The 15471-nt window shown below is 37.9% G+C and overlaps 1 protein-coding gene across 4 annotated transcripts in view; it reads left to right on the top strand.

The window, feature by feature from the left end:
* Positions 1-5783: 5783 nt before the first annotated feature.
* EXOC6 (exocyst complex component 6) overlaps positions 5784-15471 on the top strand; it is a 107116-nt gene continuing 97428 nt past the window's right edge. For 2 of the 4 annotated variants that reach the window (XM_023754910.1, XM_023754911.1), the window contains exons 1-5: positions 5785-5951; positions 7430-7477; positions 7564-7654; positions 10776-10821; positions 13336-13540. In XM_023754910.1, the coding sequence (XP_023610678.1) occupies positions 5820-5951; positions 7430-7477; positions 7564-7654; positions 10776-10821; positions 13336-13540 (522 nt within the window). In that variant the 5' untranslated portion in view covers positions 5785-5819. Of the gene's footprint in view, positions 5952-7429; positions 7478-7563; positions 7655-10775; positions 10822-13335; positions 13541-15471 lie in introns of those variants that run through there. The other 2 variants (XM_014456963.2, XM_023754912.1) reach the window with 2 other exon arrangements.

Here is a 15471-nt window from a genome sequence, read left to right as displayed (position 1 = left end):
TTTTACTCCCAATATGCTGTATAGAGAAGGAGTCAGGATGCTGTCTTCCCATGAATAGTACTCAGTAACAAACCAATTGCATTTTAGTTGGGCAGTGCCTCTACCCACCCTTCAAATCCCTTCCACCATGCATTTCTGTTTCCCTTTTTGTTTGTTGGATTGTTCTGCTGCTCCTTCTCCTCACCCCACCACCCTTGGATCGTAATGTAAAATTCTTTTACCATGTCAAGAAATTATTAAAAATACAGGTACTTTGAAAAAAAAATACAGGTACTTCTCCGAACACCGGCCGGGGGGGGGGGGGGGGGGACAGGGAAGAGGTGGCCGCCAGCAGCAGTTAATTTGCATATCGCCCTGATTAGCCAATGGGAAGCGTAGTGAAGGTACGGTCAATTACCATGTTTGTCTATTATTAGATAGGATTTCTGTAATTTAGAATGTTTTTTTCACCTCAACCTGTTTATTTCTGTGTACTCTGCTAAGAATGCTCTCATTGCTATGGCTGTGGGTGACAAGTGATTGTATCGGTTTGGGATGCACCTTCTGTTCATGATTATCAAGGGTCAGGAGAGACGAGGACTTAGTAATAGGTAGATCACGACCTACTCTTTCTCATTTATAGCACTAATTCCTTAATGTTATTTTTATTTCCTTCATTGAGACTTGACAGTTTTACTTGACAGGCAGAAGGCATGGAATATAAATAGTTCATCCATTTCAGGCTCTGGTTTTCTGTGAATGGAGGGTGTTATGTTCTGATATTGTTTTCCTCCATTCTAATAGCATCAATAGGAAAAGAGGAGTTCAACTGTATGCTGTAATAGATCCACTGGCATTGTTCTGAATTACTATAAAACAATACTAGTTTTCTTTTTAAAACTCTGGAGAAGAAATTGGAAAGACACACCAAAGGATGGATTTTTAAGAACTTTCTAAAATAAAATAGACTTTTGGGAAATAAGTATTTATCTTCCTGTCTATTTATGTGTTACTATTAAATTGAAAAGAGATAACAGTATTGCCTTTGCACTCAAGAATGGAGTGAAACCTCCTTTGGAGGGACACTATAGTAGGGCAGTCCCGAAATATCTCTTGCTAGATTTCGCTGCAATGTTAAAACTGTTGTAAGGGGAAAAGCCAGTTCTTTGGTATGTTTTGTTTACTGCCTGGTATTTTAAGAGCCAGAGAACTACCAAACTGTTTTATTAAATACTAGAGGCCTAGTGCACAAAAATTTGTGCACTTGGAGGGGTCCCTCAGCCTGGCCTGTGCCCTCTCGCAGTCTGGGGATGTCCACCTGCTGGCTTAGGCCCGCTCCCTGGGGGATTGGGCCTAAGCTGACAGTCAGACATCCTACTGGCAGCCCGGGAGCCCTCGGGGGATGTCCACTTGCCAGCGGCGAGCAGGCCTAAGCTGCAGTCGGACATCCTTAGCGCTGGTGAGGAGGTGCGAGAGGCTCCCGCCATCACCGCTGTGCTGGCAGCCATCAGCCTGGCTTGTGGCTGAGCAGAGCTCCCCCTGTGGGAGTGCACTGACCACCAGGGGGCAGCTCCTGCATTGAGCGTCTGCCTCCTGGTGGTCAGTGTGTGTCATAGTGACCAGTCATTCCCAGTCCTTCTGCTGTTAGGGTCAGTTTGCATATTACCCTTTTACTATATAGGATAGAGGCCTGGTGCACGGGTGGGGGCCGGCTGGTTTGCCCTGAAGGGTGTCCCGGATCAGGGTGGCAGTCCCGCTGGGGTGCCTGGCCAGCCTGGGTGAAGGGCTGAGGGCCGTTTTCAGGCTGGTCACACCCCCTTCAGGGTGGGGGTCTCCACTGGGGTGCCTGGCCAGCCTGGGTGAGGGGCTGATGGCTGTTTGCAGGCTGGGCAAGCCCCCCAGTGGGGACCCTCACCCCATGGGGGTGTGGCCAGCCTGGGTGAGGGGCTGAGGGCCATTTTCAGGCTGCTCACAGCCCCTTTAGGGTGGCCACGGCCGCGGGCTGGAAGCAGGTATCTGGGATTTATTTATTTTCTATAATTGAAACTTTGTAGCCTTGAGTGGAGCTCAGGGCCAGCAGGGCAGGCGGGAAGCTTGGCTTCCTCCATTGCCCGGGACAACCCAAGCCTCCTGCTCACTCCAGCTCTGTGGCTGCTGCCATCTTAATTGGGTTAATTTGCATATTTGCTCCTGATTGGCTGGTGGGCGTGGCTGGTGGGTGTGGTGGAGATACAGTCAATTTGCATGTTTCTCTTTTATTAGATGAGATGTTTTTAAAATCTCAGAAATGCATATATTTATTACTTAAAGACTATTATACTTGCTCACAATTATGAAATAAAAATTTGCTTATGGCATGCCAAGGTCAGTTAGATAAACTTCCTCTTGCACATGGATTTTTCTTTGGAACAACATTGTTTGTTTAATTAAGAGTTCTTTTTATATGTACTAATGGTAGGAAAAGTGCAAGGTGGGAATTCTAGTCCTGCCTTGGTCACTCACTAGGTTACATTAGTCATTTACCATTTCTATGCCTGTTTCTTCATTTGTGAAAAGGAGGCAGTGATACTTTCTCTGGTGTGGTATAAGAAAGAAATGAAGTATTAGTGTTAAAAATGCAAAAGGCCCCATACAAATGTTAGGTGATAGTGGTAGTCAGCTCATTTAACAATGGATAATTGAGTGTTAGACATATTTGATACTTGCAGCTAGTACTCAATTATTCAGCAGGGTTCACTCATTTTACAAGGATTTGGTTGTCTCTTAAGTGCATACTGTGCTAGTAGCCAATATATATGAGCACTTACATACAATGTGTCAGTTATTGTGCTAAGAATTTTTCATGTGTTTACTGTAATCCATGTAGTAGTCTGATAATAATCCTCATAACAGCATTTTTTATCGCTATTTTATTGTTGAAAGAATTAAGATTTAGAGAAGTCAGGTAGCTTGCCTGAGGTTGAACAACTAGTAAGTATTCTTTCTGATTCTATCTATCATCCATCCATCCATGAACCCATCTATTCATAAATTATTATTTTTTATTGGGCATCTGCTATATAATAGGCAGTATTCTAGGGCTGGATATACAACAGAGAACAAAACAGACAAACATTCTGTGCCCTCATGCAACTTACATTCTAGTAGGGGAAGACAGAAAATAAAGTGTGAAGTAGAGAGTATTTCTCCAGTCATAAGAATGTTGCAGTGACAAAGTAACTCCTTTATTTTAGAAAATAAAAAGAGAGAGAAAATAAAGCAGGGGTGTGTGTGTGTGTGTGTGTGTGTGTGTGTAATGTAGATATTGTAGCCAGAAAGGGCCTTATCAAGAAGAGGGTAACAGCCTGGCCACGGTGGCTCAGTAATTGAGAGTTGACCTATGAACCAGGAGGATATAGTTTGATTCCAGGTCAGGGCACATGCCTGGGTTGTGGGCTTGATCCCCAGTAGGGAGCGTGCAGGAGGCAGCCAATCAATGATTCTCTCTCATTGATGTTTCTATCTCTCTCTCTCTCTCCCTTCCTCTCTGAAATCAATAAAAAATATATATTTTTTAAAAAGAAGGGGGTAACAGACTGAAGGAGGAGAGGGAGGCAGCCACACATGAGAAATGTGATCCAGGTAGAGGAAACTATGGGCAAAGCATAGGACAGGAATGTGCCTGGTGTGTTTCAGGAACCACAAGGAGGCCAGTGTTGCTAATATGAAATAAGTAAAGTGAAGAATAAGTAGTTGGAAATGAGGTCAATGAGATAACATGGGGAAAAATTATGTAGAGCTTTATGGACTGTTGTAAGAAAAATGGGGTTTTGAGCAGAAGAGAGACATTATGTTTTAATGGGATCATTCTGTCTACTGTGTTGAGAACAAACTGAAGGCAAGGCATGTTGACTGCTTAGTTCCAGGGAGGTACCAGTGGAGGTAGTGAAGGTTGATTTGCTGGATTGTTTTGGTGGGGGTAAGAGAAAGAGGACAATCAGTGATGATTTCAAAGTTTTTTGCCTGATCAACTGGAAGAACTAGAGCAATTACTGAGATGGGAGAAAACTGTGAGAGGAGCAAGTTTCAGAGAATAGGAAAGTAATTTATTTTATACATATTTGAGATGCTTATCAGATACCCACTTGGAGAGAAATGAATTTCAGAAGAGAGGTCAGGGCTGGAAATACACACCTGGAAGGTGTCACTGTGTTTATGAAATTTAAAGCTCCAAGTCTAGATTAGAGAAAGAGAGTAGTATAGGTAGAAAAGAGATGCCCAAGATCAGAGCCTAGTTCTAGCTTAGCTCTTTAACAGCCCAAGTACTTACAATTGCTATCCTATATTGTCCTCTCTAGTATTATTATAGGTACGTATTAAAAACCTAAGCCATGGAGGCTGCCCTCAAGAAGCTTATGTTCTATGTGGAGAAACAAAATATATGACATATAATTGAAACATTTAAATTACAATGCAAAGTCATATATGATTACATGTCAGAATGAATGGAAAGGACTATATGTTTAGCTGTCCTGCCCGTGAAAAGATTACTTGGCATTGAAATGATTGACAAAAGCCTATTGGAGGAAATGGGACTTGAACTAAACCTCGAACTATGGTCAACAGATTGGGGGAGGTGCATTTTGGGGAAGGTGCCAAGACTACCCTTGGGTTCAGTAGTTCACTAGGAGGACTCACAGAATTTAGCAAAGCTGCTATACTCACAGTTACTCTTTGTTAACAGCAAAAGGATACGGACTAAAATTCACAAGAACAGCCTTATAAGGCAGGGTCTAGGAGAGTTCCAGGCAGGAGCTTCCAGTTGTTTGTTCCAGTGGAGCAGTCTGGACAGCATTTACATCTCCCAGCAATGATGTGTGTCAGCACTTATGGAGTGTTGCCAACCAAGGAAGCTTACCCCAGCCATGGTATCCAGGATTTTTACTGGGGTTGGTCACATAGGCATGGCTCACTGCCTGTGTTGCAGACCATAGTCTCCAGCCCTCCAGAGCAGATGCCATGGTCCTCACTCACTGTAAATCATATTGTTAACATAGACTGTTTGGCATTGCTTAAGGCCCCCAAGGAAAAAAAGGCATCTCTCAGGCAGGACATTCCAAAGGCTTACCTCCCAGGATCTGGGGGCAAGGGCCAAACCTTTTTTTGGACAAGGTTAATCCTTTCTTGCATGGCGAGGTGAGGGCAGGCTGCCCTCTAGGTGGAGACAGCATGAGCTTAGATACAGTAGGAATGTGTATGTCATATTTAGAGAACATTGTGGTGACTGCAATATGGCCTTGTACTTGAGAATATGAACTCCTGGAGCCAGATCACCAGGATTCATATCCCAGCTGTCACTTGCTAGTTGTAGAATATGTGGCAGTTATATAATCTGTCACTTATATATACACAGCAAGGGTAATAATACCTACATTATAAGCTTGTTGTGAGGATTAGAAGGTTACCATATAAAGCATTTAGAATATGTCATGACACATAGTAAATGCTGTAGAAATAAGGAGTTCGTTCATTCATTCCTTAATCGTTCACTCTTTCTTGAACATTTGTATGTAAAGACTCCTCCTGAGCTGCATGTCTTTATTTCCAGATGCCTAGTGATATATCTAGAGGGCTGTGGCTCTTTTACATGTTCAAAAAGAAATTAAATATTTTTCACTCAAATTATTTCTATACTGGCAGTACTATCGCCCTAGTTTATCTGTTAAAAGATTTAGATATGTGTTAAGATATCAGCTGTTTCAAAGAATACATTTTGGTGAATTGGGAAATTAATGTTAGCTTTCTTTTTATATACATACAGGTCTGTGTATGATGACCAACCAAATGCACACAAAAAGTTTATGGAAAAGTTAGATAATTGTATCCGTAATCATGACAAGGAAATTGAAAAGATGTGTAATTTTCATCATCAGGGTTTTGTAGATGCTATTACAGAACTCCTTAAAGTAAGGACTGATGCAGAAAAACTGAAGGTAAGAAATATGTTAAAATTCAGTTTATCTTTGCTGTCATTAAATTACTCAAGTGTTGCCTGGCCAGCATGACACAGTGGTTGAGCATTGATCTGTGAACCAGATAGTCAATGTTTGATTCCTGGTCAGGGCACATGCCCTGGTTGCCGGCTCGATCCCCAGTGGGGGGTGTGTGGGAGGCAGCCAGTTGGTAATTATCTCTCATCATTGATGTTTCTGTCTCTGTCTCCCTCTCCCTTCCTCTCTGAAATCAATAAAAATATATTTTAAAAAATTACTCAAGTACTAGTTTATAGCGCATGGTACAAACCTTTATTAAATGTACTACTTTCAAGAAGTGCATCAGTGTATATAATTGGGAATGTTCTTCATGCTTTGTTAACACAGTTGTCATGCTAATGACAGGAGTAATACCTTTTTTGGTAAAGTAAGTAATGCATTGACTTAACAGGATTTATTTCCATGCAGGGAAATAAACTAAAAAACTTCATACAATGAAAGGCCCCATTGGCAGTTTTAGAATTTTTCAAATGACAATTAGTACAAATATAAAAATCTTTAAAAACTACCATGTGTAATTATATTCTCAAAGTTATTTAATAACATTGAAACTTTTTTTTAGTTTAATAGCAATGTATAATTTTCTTAAAGAAAATTGGTCTACCTTTTCGGCCACACAGAAAAAACATTATTTATTAAATGAGACCTGGATTTGTTCAATCAGAATACAAAATATATAGTTATAAGAATTGTCCTACTTATCTTTCTTTACATTTGGAGAGCTTAGCAGACGGAATGACCCTGTTACCAAAGGTTATGATTAGAAAACCATTATATAAAGGATGTTCAGACAACGAATGACCAAATACAGCATCAATGAGGTCACTGAGCATCTTTGTTAAAAAATTAATGAGATTTTTAATAAACCAGAATGTGCTTCCTTACTATGATGACCTAATGAGTCACTTAATATGTGGGAAAATTTGAGGTTGAGCTTTGCCTGCACCTGCAGCATTAAAATGTTGCTGTGGATTGAGATTTCTGTGTTTGATGTTAATCAACCACCCAGTGTTTGCATTCAGCAAAGTATGAATGTTTAATTACCGTAAAATGTAATCACCATTTCCTACAGACAATGAATGGCACATAGACCTCATTGAAGTTATCAAAAAGGGACCAGTGGTCAATTGGGTCAGTGATTTGAATTGTTTGACAGACTTAGAGAAGCAAGTAAAGTTCAAAAATCTTGAGTAAATTTGAGAAGTTTGCCACAGAATCTGTTAAAAAGAACTGTCATAAGTAATTGAAGTTAAAAGCCCTTTTCAATCAAAAGTTCAAGTTCAAGCTGTAGAGTTAATTTGAATTTGCATTTCTTTGTTCTAAGTTTCTCATGAAGCATGATCTGATTACAAGGGTGAGCAGTTACATCAGGGCAGTTTTATTCATATTTGTCTAACTAAGGTGAAATTATTTTTAAGGTACAAGTTACTGATACCAACCGAAGATTTCAAGATGCTGGAAAGGAGGTGAGAAAATGATATATTTGTTGTGTACCAATATGTGGATATGATTTAACTGTTCGTTTAAACATATGAACATTTCTTTTCCTAAGGTGGTAGTCCAAACAGAAGATATTATTCGATGTAGAATTCAGCAGAGGAATATTACAACTGTAGTAGAAAAATTGCAGTTGTGCCTTCCAGGTGAGTTAAATTTGTCTATAATGTAATGTTGGCTTGGTAAAATTATAATTTAATAACATATAGTCATTATTCATTATGGGAATTACAGGTATTTGGTGATTGTTCCCCCCAAAAGCCTATGGTTATCTTTCTTATCCACTTTGTTCCCTGAGTTTTCCTATAATGTAAATCCCCGTTTGGTGATCTGTCACGTCAGTCTCCTATAATCTTTCCGTTTCCTTTCTGCCTCACTTGCCCCTCCTCAACTTTGTGATTCTTCAGAATACTTTCCCATGGGGAGTGTCTTTAGATTACATTTTCTTGCCTTGTCCTAATTTGCCTATCATTTTACCTATAGTTTTCCATTTGATACTTAAGTAGCTTGGTTTTGCTTTGCTCACAATCTCATTTTGCTGATCAGGTAAGAAAACATCCCAAAATGCTAGGTCTTCTCCCTTCTTCATTCTTGCCTTTCCACCTATATTTTGGAAAGACTGACTTTTTAGGTTTCTGAGGTTCTGAATCTCTGTAAGGGCTCAGATATTACCAGGACATCAATAAATTTCAAAGAAACTAACTAGTATTTTCTTTACCTGGATGTATCCTGTTTAAACAAAAGGAAGCAGGTGTATGTCATCTTTTTCTTAATATAGTAAATTAAATCCAATGCAATGTTGCATTTTTTATTTTTATTTTTTTCAGGAAGGAACTGGAACCTTTATATCCTGGGAAATAGAATGAGATGCTTTGTGTATAATAATTATACAGGGTGGGTCAAAAATAGATTTATAGTAGTGAGTATGCAAAACACTGAATTTATTCTTATTTATTAATTACTAGAGGCCTGGTGCACTAATTCGTGCACCAGTGTGGTCCCTCGGCCTGGCCTGCGGGATCGGGCTGAAACCAGCTCTCCGACATCCCCCGAGGGGTCCCGGATTGCAAGAGGGCACAGGCCAGGCTGAAGGACCCCACCAGTGCAAAGGGACGTGGGAGGTTGGCCAGCTGGAGAGGGCCCATAGGAGGACTCCAGGGTGTGTCCGGCCCATCTTGCTCAATCCTGATCCGCCAGACCCCAGCAGCAAGCTAACCTACTGGTCGGAGCATCTGCCCCCTGGTTGTCAGTGCACATCATAGTGAGCAGTTGAGCAGCCTTAGCATATCATTAGCATATTATACTTTGGTTGAATGGCCAACTGGTTGACCAGACACTTAGCATATTAGGCTTTTATTATATAGGATTGTATGATTTTTCCATATAAACAACTGTAAACCGACTCTTGCTCCACCCTATACATAATATGAAGTTAGCTTAGAATACAAATTATATGTTAAAACTGTCAGCAGATCTTATTAGCTAAACAATTATTGTTTTCTGACTTGTGAGAATAGCTTTTTAAAAAATAGAATCACTGAAATTCTAATTAGTTTAATCTCTGATGGACCAGGGCTATGTGCACATTAACTTTGAGTAAATATAATGTCTGCTCATTATGTGAGGTTTCAGGGTTAAAAAACCTATTTCCTTTATAGTAATGTTTAGTAATACCTCTTTGTCACCATCAGATACACTGAAATGGCCATGAAGACAGTCTCTAAGTTTGAATGCTTTGTCTCTGAATTGTAATAAGCCTAAAAAATTTGTACTGATGGAATGGAAAAGAACTGAATTCAGTTTATTCACCTAGTGGGCTATTTGAAATAGAGGAGTAAAGGGAAGTGGAAGTTAAAATTTTGTTACTGCTACTGTCTTTGCTTTCAGTGCTTTTCCTGAGTTGTATAATCTGAGTTGTATAAACATTGCATTCCTAATAGCCATGTCTAGAACTACCTCCTTTCCTCCATCTATCCTTCTATCTAATTATCTTCTTACAAATACTTTTTTGTGTCAGGAATTATGGTAGATATTGGAAATATAAAGTTGAAAGTGACATAGTCTCAGCTCTAAAGGATGTGATAATTTATCTGAATAAAGACAAGCCATCAATTACTGTACAATTGCTTACCTCCGCCTTAGATTAGAAGTATGAGAGGATATAAGAAGTCACAGGTTAAACAATGCATTTTTCTGGTGCACTAGTTTTACTTGATTATATTTGAGGAAAGTATTATTTTATATGAAAAGAATATAGAAATATTAGAAGGTAGATATGAAATTTACCTAAATTGTTGAGATGAAACAGATTTCAAAGCAAGTTTATACTTATAGCAGCAGTTTTAGGCTCTTTCCCAGGTATATGTTTTGGTTGGAAATGTAAAAAATATTGCATTATGTGTAGGGGCTATGATAGTAATATACATAGAGTCTGTAGAATTAGGACAGGTTCACTATAGCCACCCTTGCAATTTTTATGGGTTTCAGAGAGGTAAACAATATCTTTTATAAACTTGAAGATTCCTGAGGGTAGCCATAAAACTATAGAAAAATCTGGAAAAAATGTCTATCTCTTTGGTCTAGGAAATTTGGAGTGGCTTGATGAGCTAATAATAATATATTCACTCACTTTATACTTGGAAATTCTATTCAGGATGAATGGTATGTCATCTTGCTGAAGCTTATAACAGCTTTATTGAATAACTGCATTTCTGAACCTTTGATAGAAATGATAAAACAAAGGAAGATGCTTTATGTTTATTTATGCCTTTGTCATAATTCATTGTCTGCTATAAGCTTTTGAGGTGTCTCTTTCATTGTGGATTTGTTGTAAAATTTTGTTTAATGAGGTATAACACAGTTGTGCTATCTTATTTGGTATATTGAATGAAAATCAATCTCACTGTCATTCAGCTTTCTCTCTCAAATAACTAAAGTCCAAACTTTCTGTTCCCCTGCAGGGAAGAGATATTATATTAGTAAGTTTCTGAATAGGGTATTTGTTAGTAGGTTAATGTGTATAGGTGTCAGCATATGCAAATGTTCCAAGTTTAATAAAATGTAGTAATACATATAATGTTTAACATATGTAGAAATTAAAATGTTTTTATTTACTCTAAGTATAAAATTTTATTTGAAAATGTAAGCCTAAATCAAACTATAGAAAAAAATTAATTTATAATATGCTGATGCCTTCCTTTATTATTTTCATCTCTCAAAAATTATTTTTAATTTGAAAGCTAAAATGAGTTATATTTTTAACTGCAGTGCTGGAAATGTACACTAAGCTAAAAGAACAGATGAGTGCAAAAAGGTGAGTTGGTTTCTTTCCTAATTGCTTTTAATAAGAATCCCTTTTTTTTAATTACTTGAAGGCATGTTTAAACTTACTGTAAATTATAGTGGATCATGTGAAGTTTGCTTCTATGCTTTGTTCATCCAGTTTACTCATCAGGATCATTCAATAAAGCAGTTCTTAGCCATTCATTTGTGGATCCTTACCCTATGTAAATGATATGAAAGATTGATCATATTGATGAGGGATAAATAGACAACTGGGAACAGGAATGAAAAAATATTGATTAATTTACCAACATTGACATTGCATAAGATCAAAGACTAAGTATGTATTGTAAGTCCACAGATGAAAGCAAAGTATGGGTAGTTATATTTTGACAATCTGGGCTAGTGTAGTTCATGTTCTGTTTTATAACACAAATGCATAAATGACAAATGAAAAGTAAAAATAATTTGAAGTAGTTTATTAATTGCCACAGAAACATTAGGTGTACTGCTTAACCTGTTTTAAAGATGAAAAATTTATTTTTAAATATTTTTTTATTTTTTAATTACAGTTGGCATGCAATATTATATTAGTTTCAGCTGTACAGAATAGTGATTAGACATTTATCTAACTAATGGAGTGATCACCCTAATAAATCACCATCTGACACCATATATAGTTATTACAATATTATTGACTATATTTCTTATGGTATATTTTACATCCCCATACCAATTGTTACTTCTTAATACCTTCACCTAAATGTGTTAATTTCTGACCAAATATATCTATATATCTATATATATATACATAAAAGCCTAAGTGACTGTTTTGACCGGATGACCTGTTGGTAGCTATGATGTGCACTGACCACCAGGGGGCAGAAGCTCAATGCAGGAGCTGCCCCCTGGTGGTCAGTGCGCTCCCACAGCCAACCTCCCGTGGCCAGCCAGCCTCCTGCGGTCCCTCCCTCCGGCCGGCCCCAATTGGGACTGGGCGAGATGGCCCCAATCGGCCCTGATCGCTGGCCAGGCCGAGGGACCCCACCCATGCACGAATTCATGCACCGGGCCTCTAAAGTTTGTTTGGTTTCTTTGTTGTTGTTAATCCTCAACCAAGGATATATTTTCATTGATTTTTAGGGAGAGTGGAAGAGAGAGGGAAAGACAGGGAGAAACATCAATGTGAGAGAAACACATTGTTTGGTTGCCTCCTGCACAATGGTTGCCTCCTGTGTAAGCCTTGACCAGGGCCCAGGCTCGGGAGGAGCTTGCAACTAAGGTACGTGCCCTTGACTGGAATTGAACCTTGGATCCTTTGGTCCACAGGCCAGCACTCTGTTCACTGAGGCAAACCAGCTAGGGCCAAATATATATATATATACATATATATATACACACACACACACACATCTATATATACAAACACACACATACATATATATATTTAAGTAATATTATTTATATTATAACAATTCTAGTGATTTTAAATTACTACAATAAAATTTAGGTGTAATTTTTAAATTAGTGGTACAATTTTGTGACAATTTGCAAAATATACTCTACCTTTGAGAATGTATAAGCTAAAAAAACCAATAAATATCTTTAAGTAGCTTTTCAACCTTCTGTTTTTTTTAGTTTGCATATATATTACTTTCTGGTTTGTTTTTCGATAGTGCCTTTTCTCATTTTAATATCTAAATCACTGGAAAGGCATAGAATATTAATTAATTAATTTAAAAATCCTCTACCTACTCTTAAATGGATTTTGGTGGTGAATATTGTTGCAGGATATTGACAATTTTGGAAAGTTCAAGTCCTATTATTAAATTTAGTATCTTGACCAAATTATATATCCTTTTTCTGTGTTTCAGTTTTCTCATCTATAGATTAATAGTAATAATCTGCCTTAGATATCTGTCTTATAGAAGTCTAGAGAAAATTGATGTATATGAAATTATATATTAGTTTTTCTAGGGCATAAGCTATACTTTACTAATTGCTGCATATCCAGCACGTCACCAGTGTCTACTAAGTAATAGGCATTCAGTATTTGTTGAAATGGAAAAAAAAAATCACTCTGCCAGTGGTTTTTTATTTTTTTTGTGACACAATATTATTTCTAATTGTCTTAGTTACTTTTTTTTAATTCCTTAAAATATATTTTACTTTAAATTAAATCTGTGCTTTGTATTTTTGGATGGTGATGGTATGTTGATGAGAGAGATATTAATGAAATCACCTATCAACTAAATATTCTAATTTAAAAATTTATAATTATTATACATTTAGATATAGTGATGACTGTAATGCTTGTGATGTTATATAATTTGGATGAAGTGAAATGGAGTTGTATGTTAGTGTATAAGCCATGAATTTTCAGCTTGTAGCTTATTCTTATGATTTATAGTTTGTGCTTATTAGTAAATAAAAATAAATGTTTGTTTTACTTATACCTGACTTTTTTGATGGGAGTGTTAGATTGATTATTTGTAAAATTAATGTAATAAGAACTTTATAGAGTTTTCTTTTTAACTTCTCACAGGTATTACTCTGCTCTAAAAACTATGGAACAATTAGAGAATGTTTATTTTCCCCGGGTTAGTCAATACCGGTTTTGTCAGCTAATGATAGAAAATCTTCCTAAACTCCGTGAGGATATTAAAGAAATCTCTATGTCTGATCTCAAAGACTTTTTGGAAAGCATTCGAAAACATTCTAATAAAATAGGTGAAGCAGCAATGAAACAGGTGAGGTTAAATTTTTTTAAAATTTAATTTAATTATTTAATAATCTAGGTTATAGAATATATTCAAAGTTTACTTTCTTTACATCCATGAAATGCTTATTTTTGTTTAGTTTTACCCTTTTGTCATCTTTCCTGGTTCCTGTTTAGAATGGATTCACTAGAGTCTTCTTTTGAATTGTGGTTATTCTTATTTAACTTGACGTACTATCTGATTCCTTAGCAGTGTTCCCTAACTATGTGGTATTACAATAAATTTTGTCACCAGTCAAATTTGGTATAAAATTAGCTGAAAAGTGGCAGCCTTTTTATGTTAAGGTTCTAAATTGCTCTCTCTTTAAAACAAATTGCAAGTATTATCTGGAATTAACTCCTACAGCTCAATAATAAAAAGACAAGCAATGGGAAAAGATTAGGCAGTTAAAAAGTTAATGTACCTACCTTTGAGTCAGCATTTCCTCTCCTAGTTATTTACCAATGAGAAATGAAAACATGTTCTCATGATGCTCATAGTATCTTTATTTATAGTTGGCTAAAAACTGGCAACAGCCTAAGGAGAATGGATAAACAAATTGTGCTATACTCATAAAATGGAGTATTACTTAGCAATAAAAAGAATGCATTACTGACATGTGTGACAGCATATATAAATCTCCCAGCCATTATGCTTCTGTACAGCAAAGGAAACAGTTATCAGAATGAAAAGGCCATCTACAGAATGGAAGAAAATGTTTGCAACCTATATATTTCATTAGGGATTCATCTCCAAAATATGTAAGGAACTCTTACAACTCAAGAGTAAAGAATCTAATCATCTGATTTTAAAAATGGTGTAAGGACTTGAATAGACTCTTTTTTAAATCCTCATCTGAGGATATTTTTTCCATTGATTTTTAGACAGAGTGGAAGGGAGGGAGGAGGAAGGGAGGGAGGGAGGGAGGGAGGAAGAGAGAGAGAGAGAGACATCAACATGAGAGAGACACATTGATTGGTTGCCTCCTGCTTGCATCTCAACCAGGGCCAGGGATCAAATCTGTAGCTGAGGTGTACACTCTTGATGGGGAATCAAAAACCGTGAAACTTTGGTCCTTGGGCTGACACTCTAACTACTTGGGCTGACACTCTAACTACTGAGCCAAACTGGCCAGGGCAATTGACGTGTTTTTTTTAAAGTAGACATACAAATGGCCAACAGGTATATGAGAACATGTTAGCATCACTAACCTCAGGGAAATGCAAAACAAAATCACAATGGGATGTCACCTCACACCTGTCAGGATGGCTATTATAGAGAGAGAGAGAGAGAGAGAGAGAGAGAGAGAGAGGGAGAGAGAGAGAGAGAAACAAGTGTTGGAAAGAATGTGAAGAAATTGGCAAGAGATACAAGATGGCGGTGGAGTAAGTGGAAGCTACACTCACCTCTTCCCAGGACCAAACTGAAATTACAGCTAAAAATATAGAACAATCAACTTGAATAACCAATCGAAGAATAGCTGAACAGAAATCTTATAGTCAAGGATTCATAGAAGAAGCCACAGCAGACTGGTAGGAAGGGCAGGGAGATGAAAAGGGCTAGCTCCCCAGGGCAGTAGATGAGATCTCGGTGGGATATCTCAGCTGCAAAGGTTCTCCCTGCGGAGCGTGGGGTCTCAACCCCATGTTGGGCTTTCCAGCCCAGAGCACCAGAGCCATGAAGAGGTGACCACATAACATCTGGCTGTGAAAATCAGCGATTATGTACGCCAGGGAGAGATGGGAGTCTGCTAGAGACACAGGCATCCTCTTAAAGGGTCAGTGCGCAAAAACTCTTTTGCAACCATTCACCCTGAGCTCTGGCAGAGGGGGAAGCTGGAGCAGACTAGAGTCACATGAGAAGAGACTGGGGTTTATCCGCTCTCGGGAGAGAGCAGAAGGGACAGCTGCCAGGATCCTTGT

Source organism: Myotis lucifugus, unplaced genomic scaffold (genome assembly GCF_000147115.1).
Source record: "Myotis lucifugus unplaced genomic scaffold, Myoluc2.0 scaffold_66, whole genome shotgun sequence".
Lineage (NCBI taxonomy): Eukaryota > Metazoa > Chordata > Mammalia > Chiroptera > Vespertilionidae > Myotis > Myotis lucifugus.
Note: the sequence above shows the minus strand (reverse complement) of the source record. Positions and strands in the feature narration are given on the sequence as shown.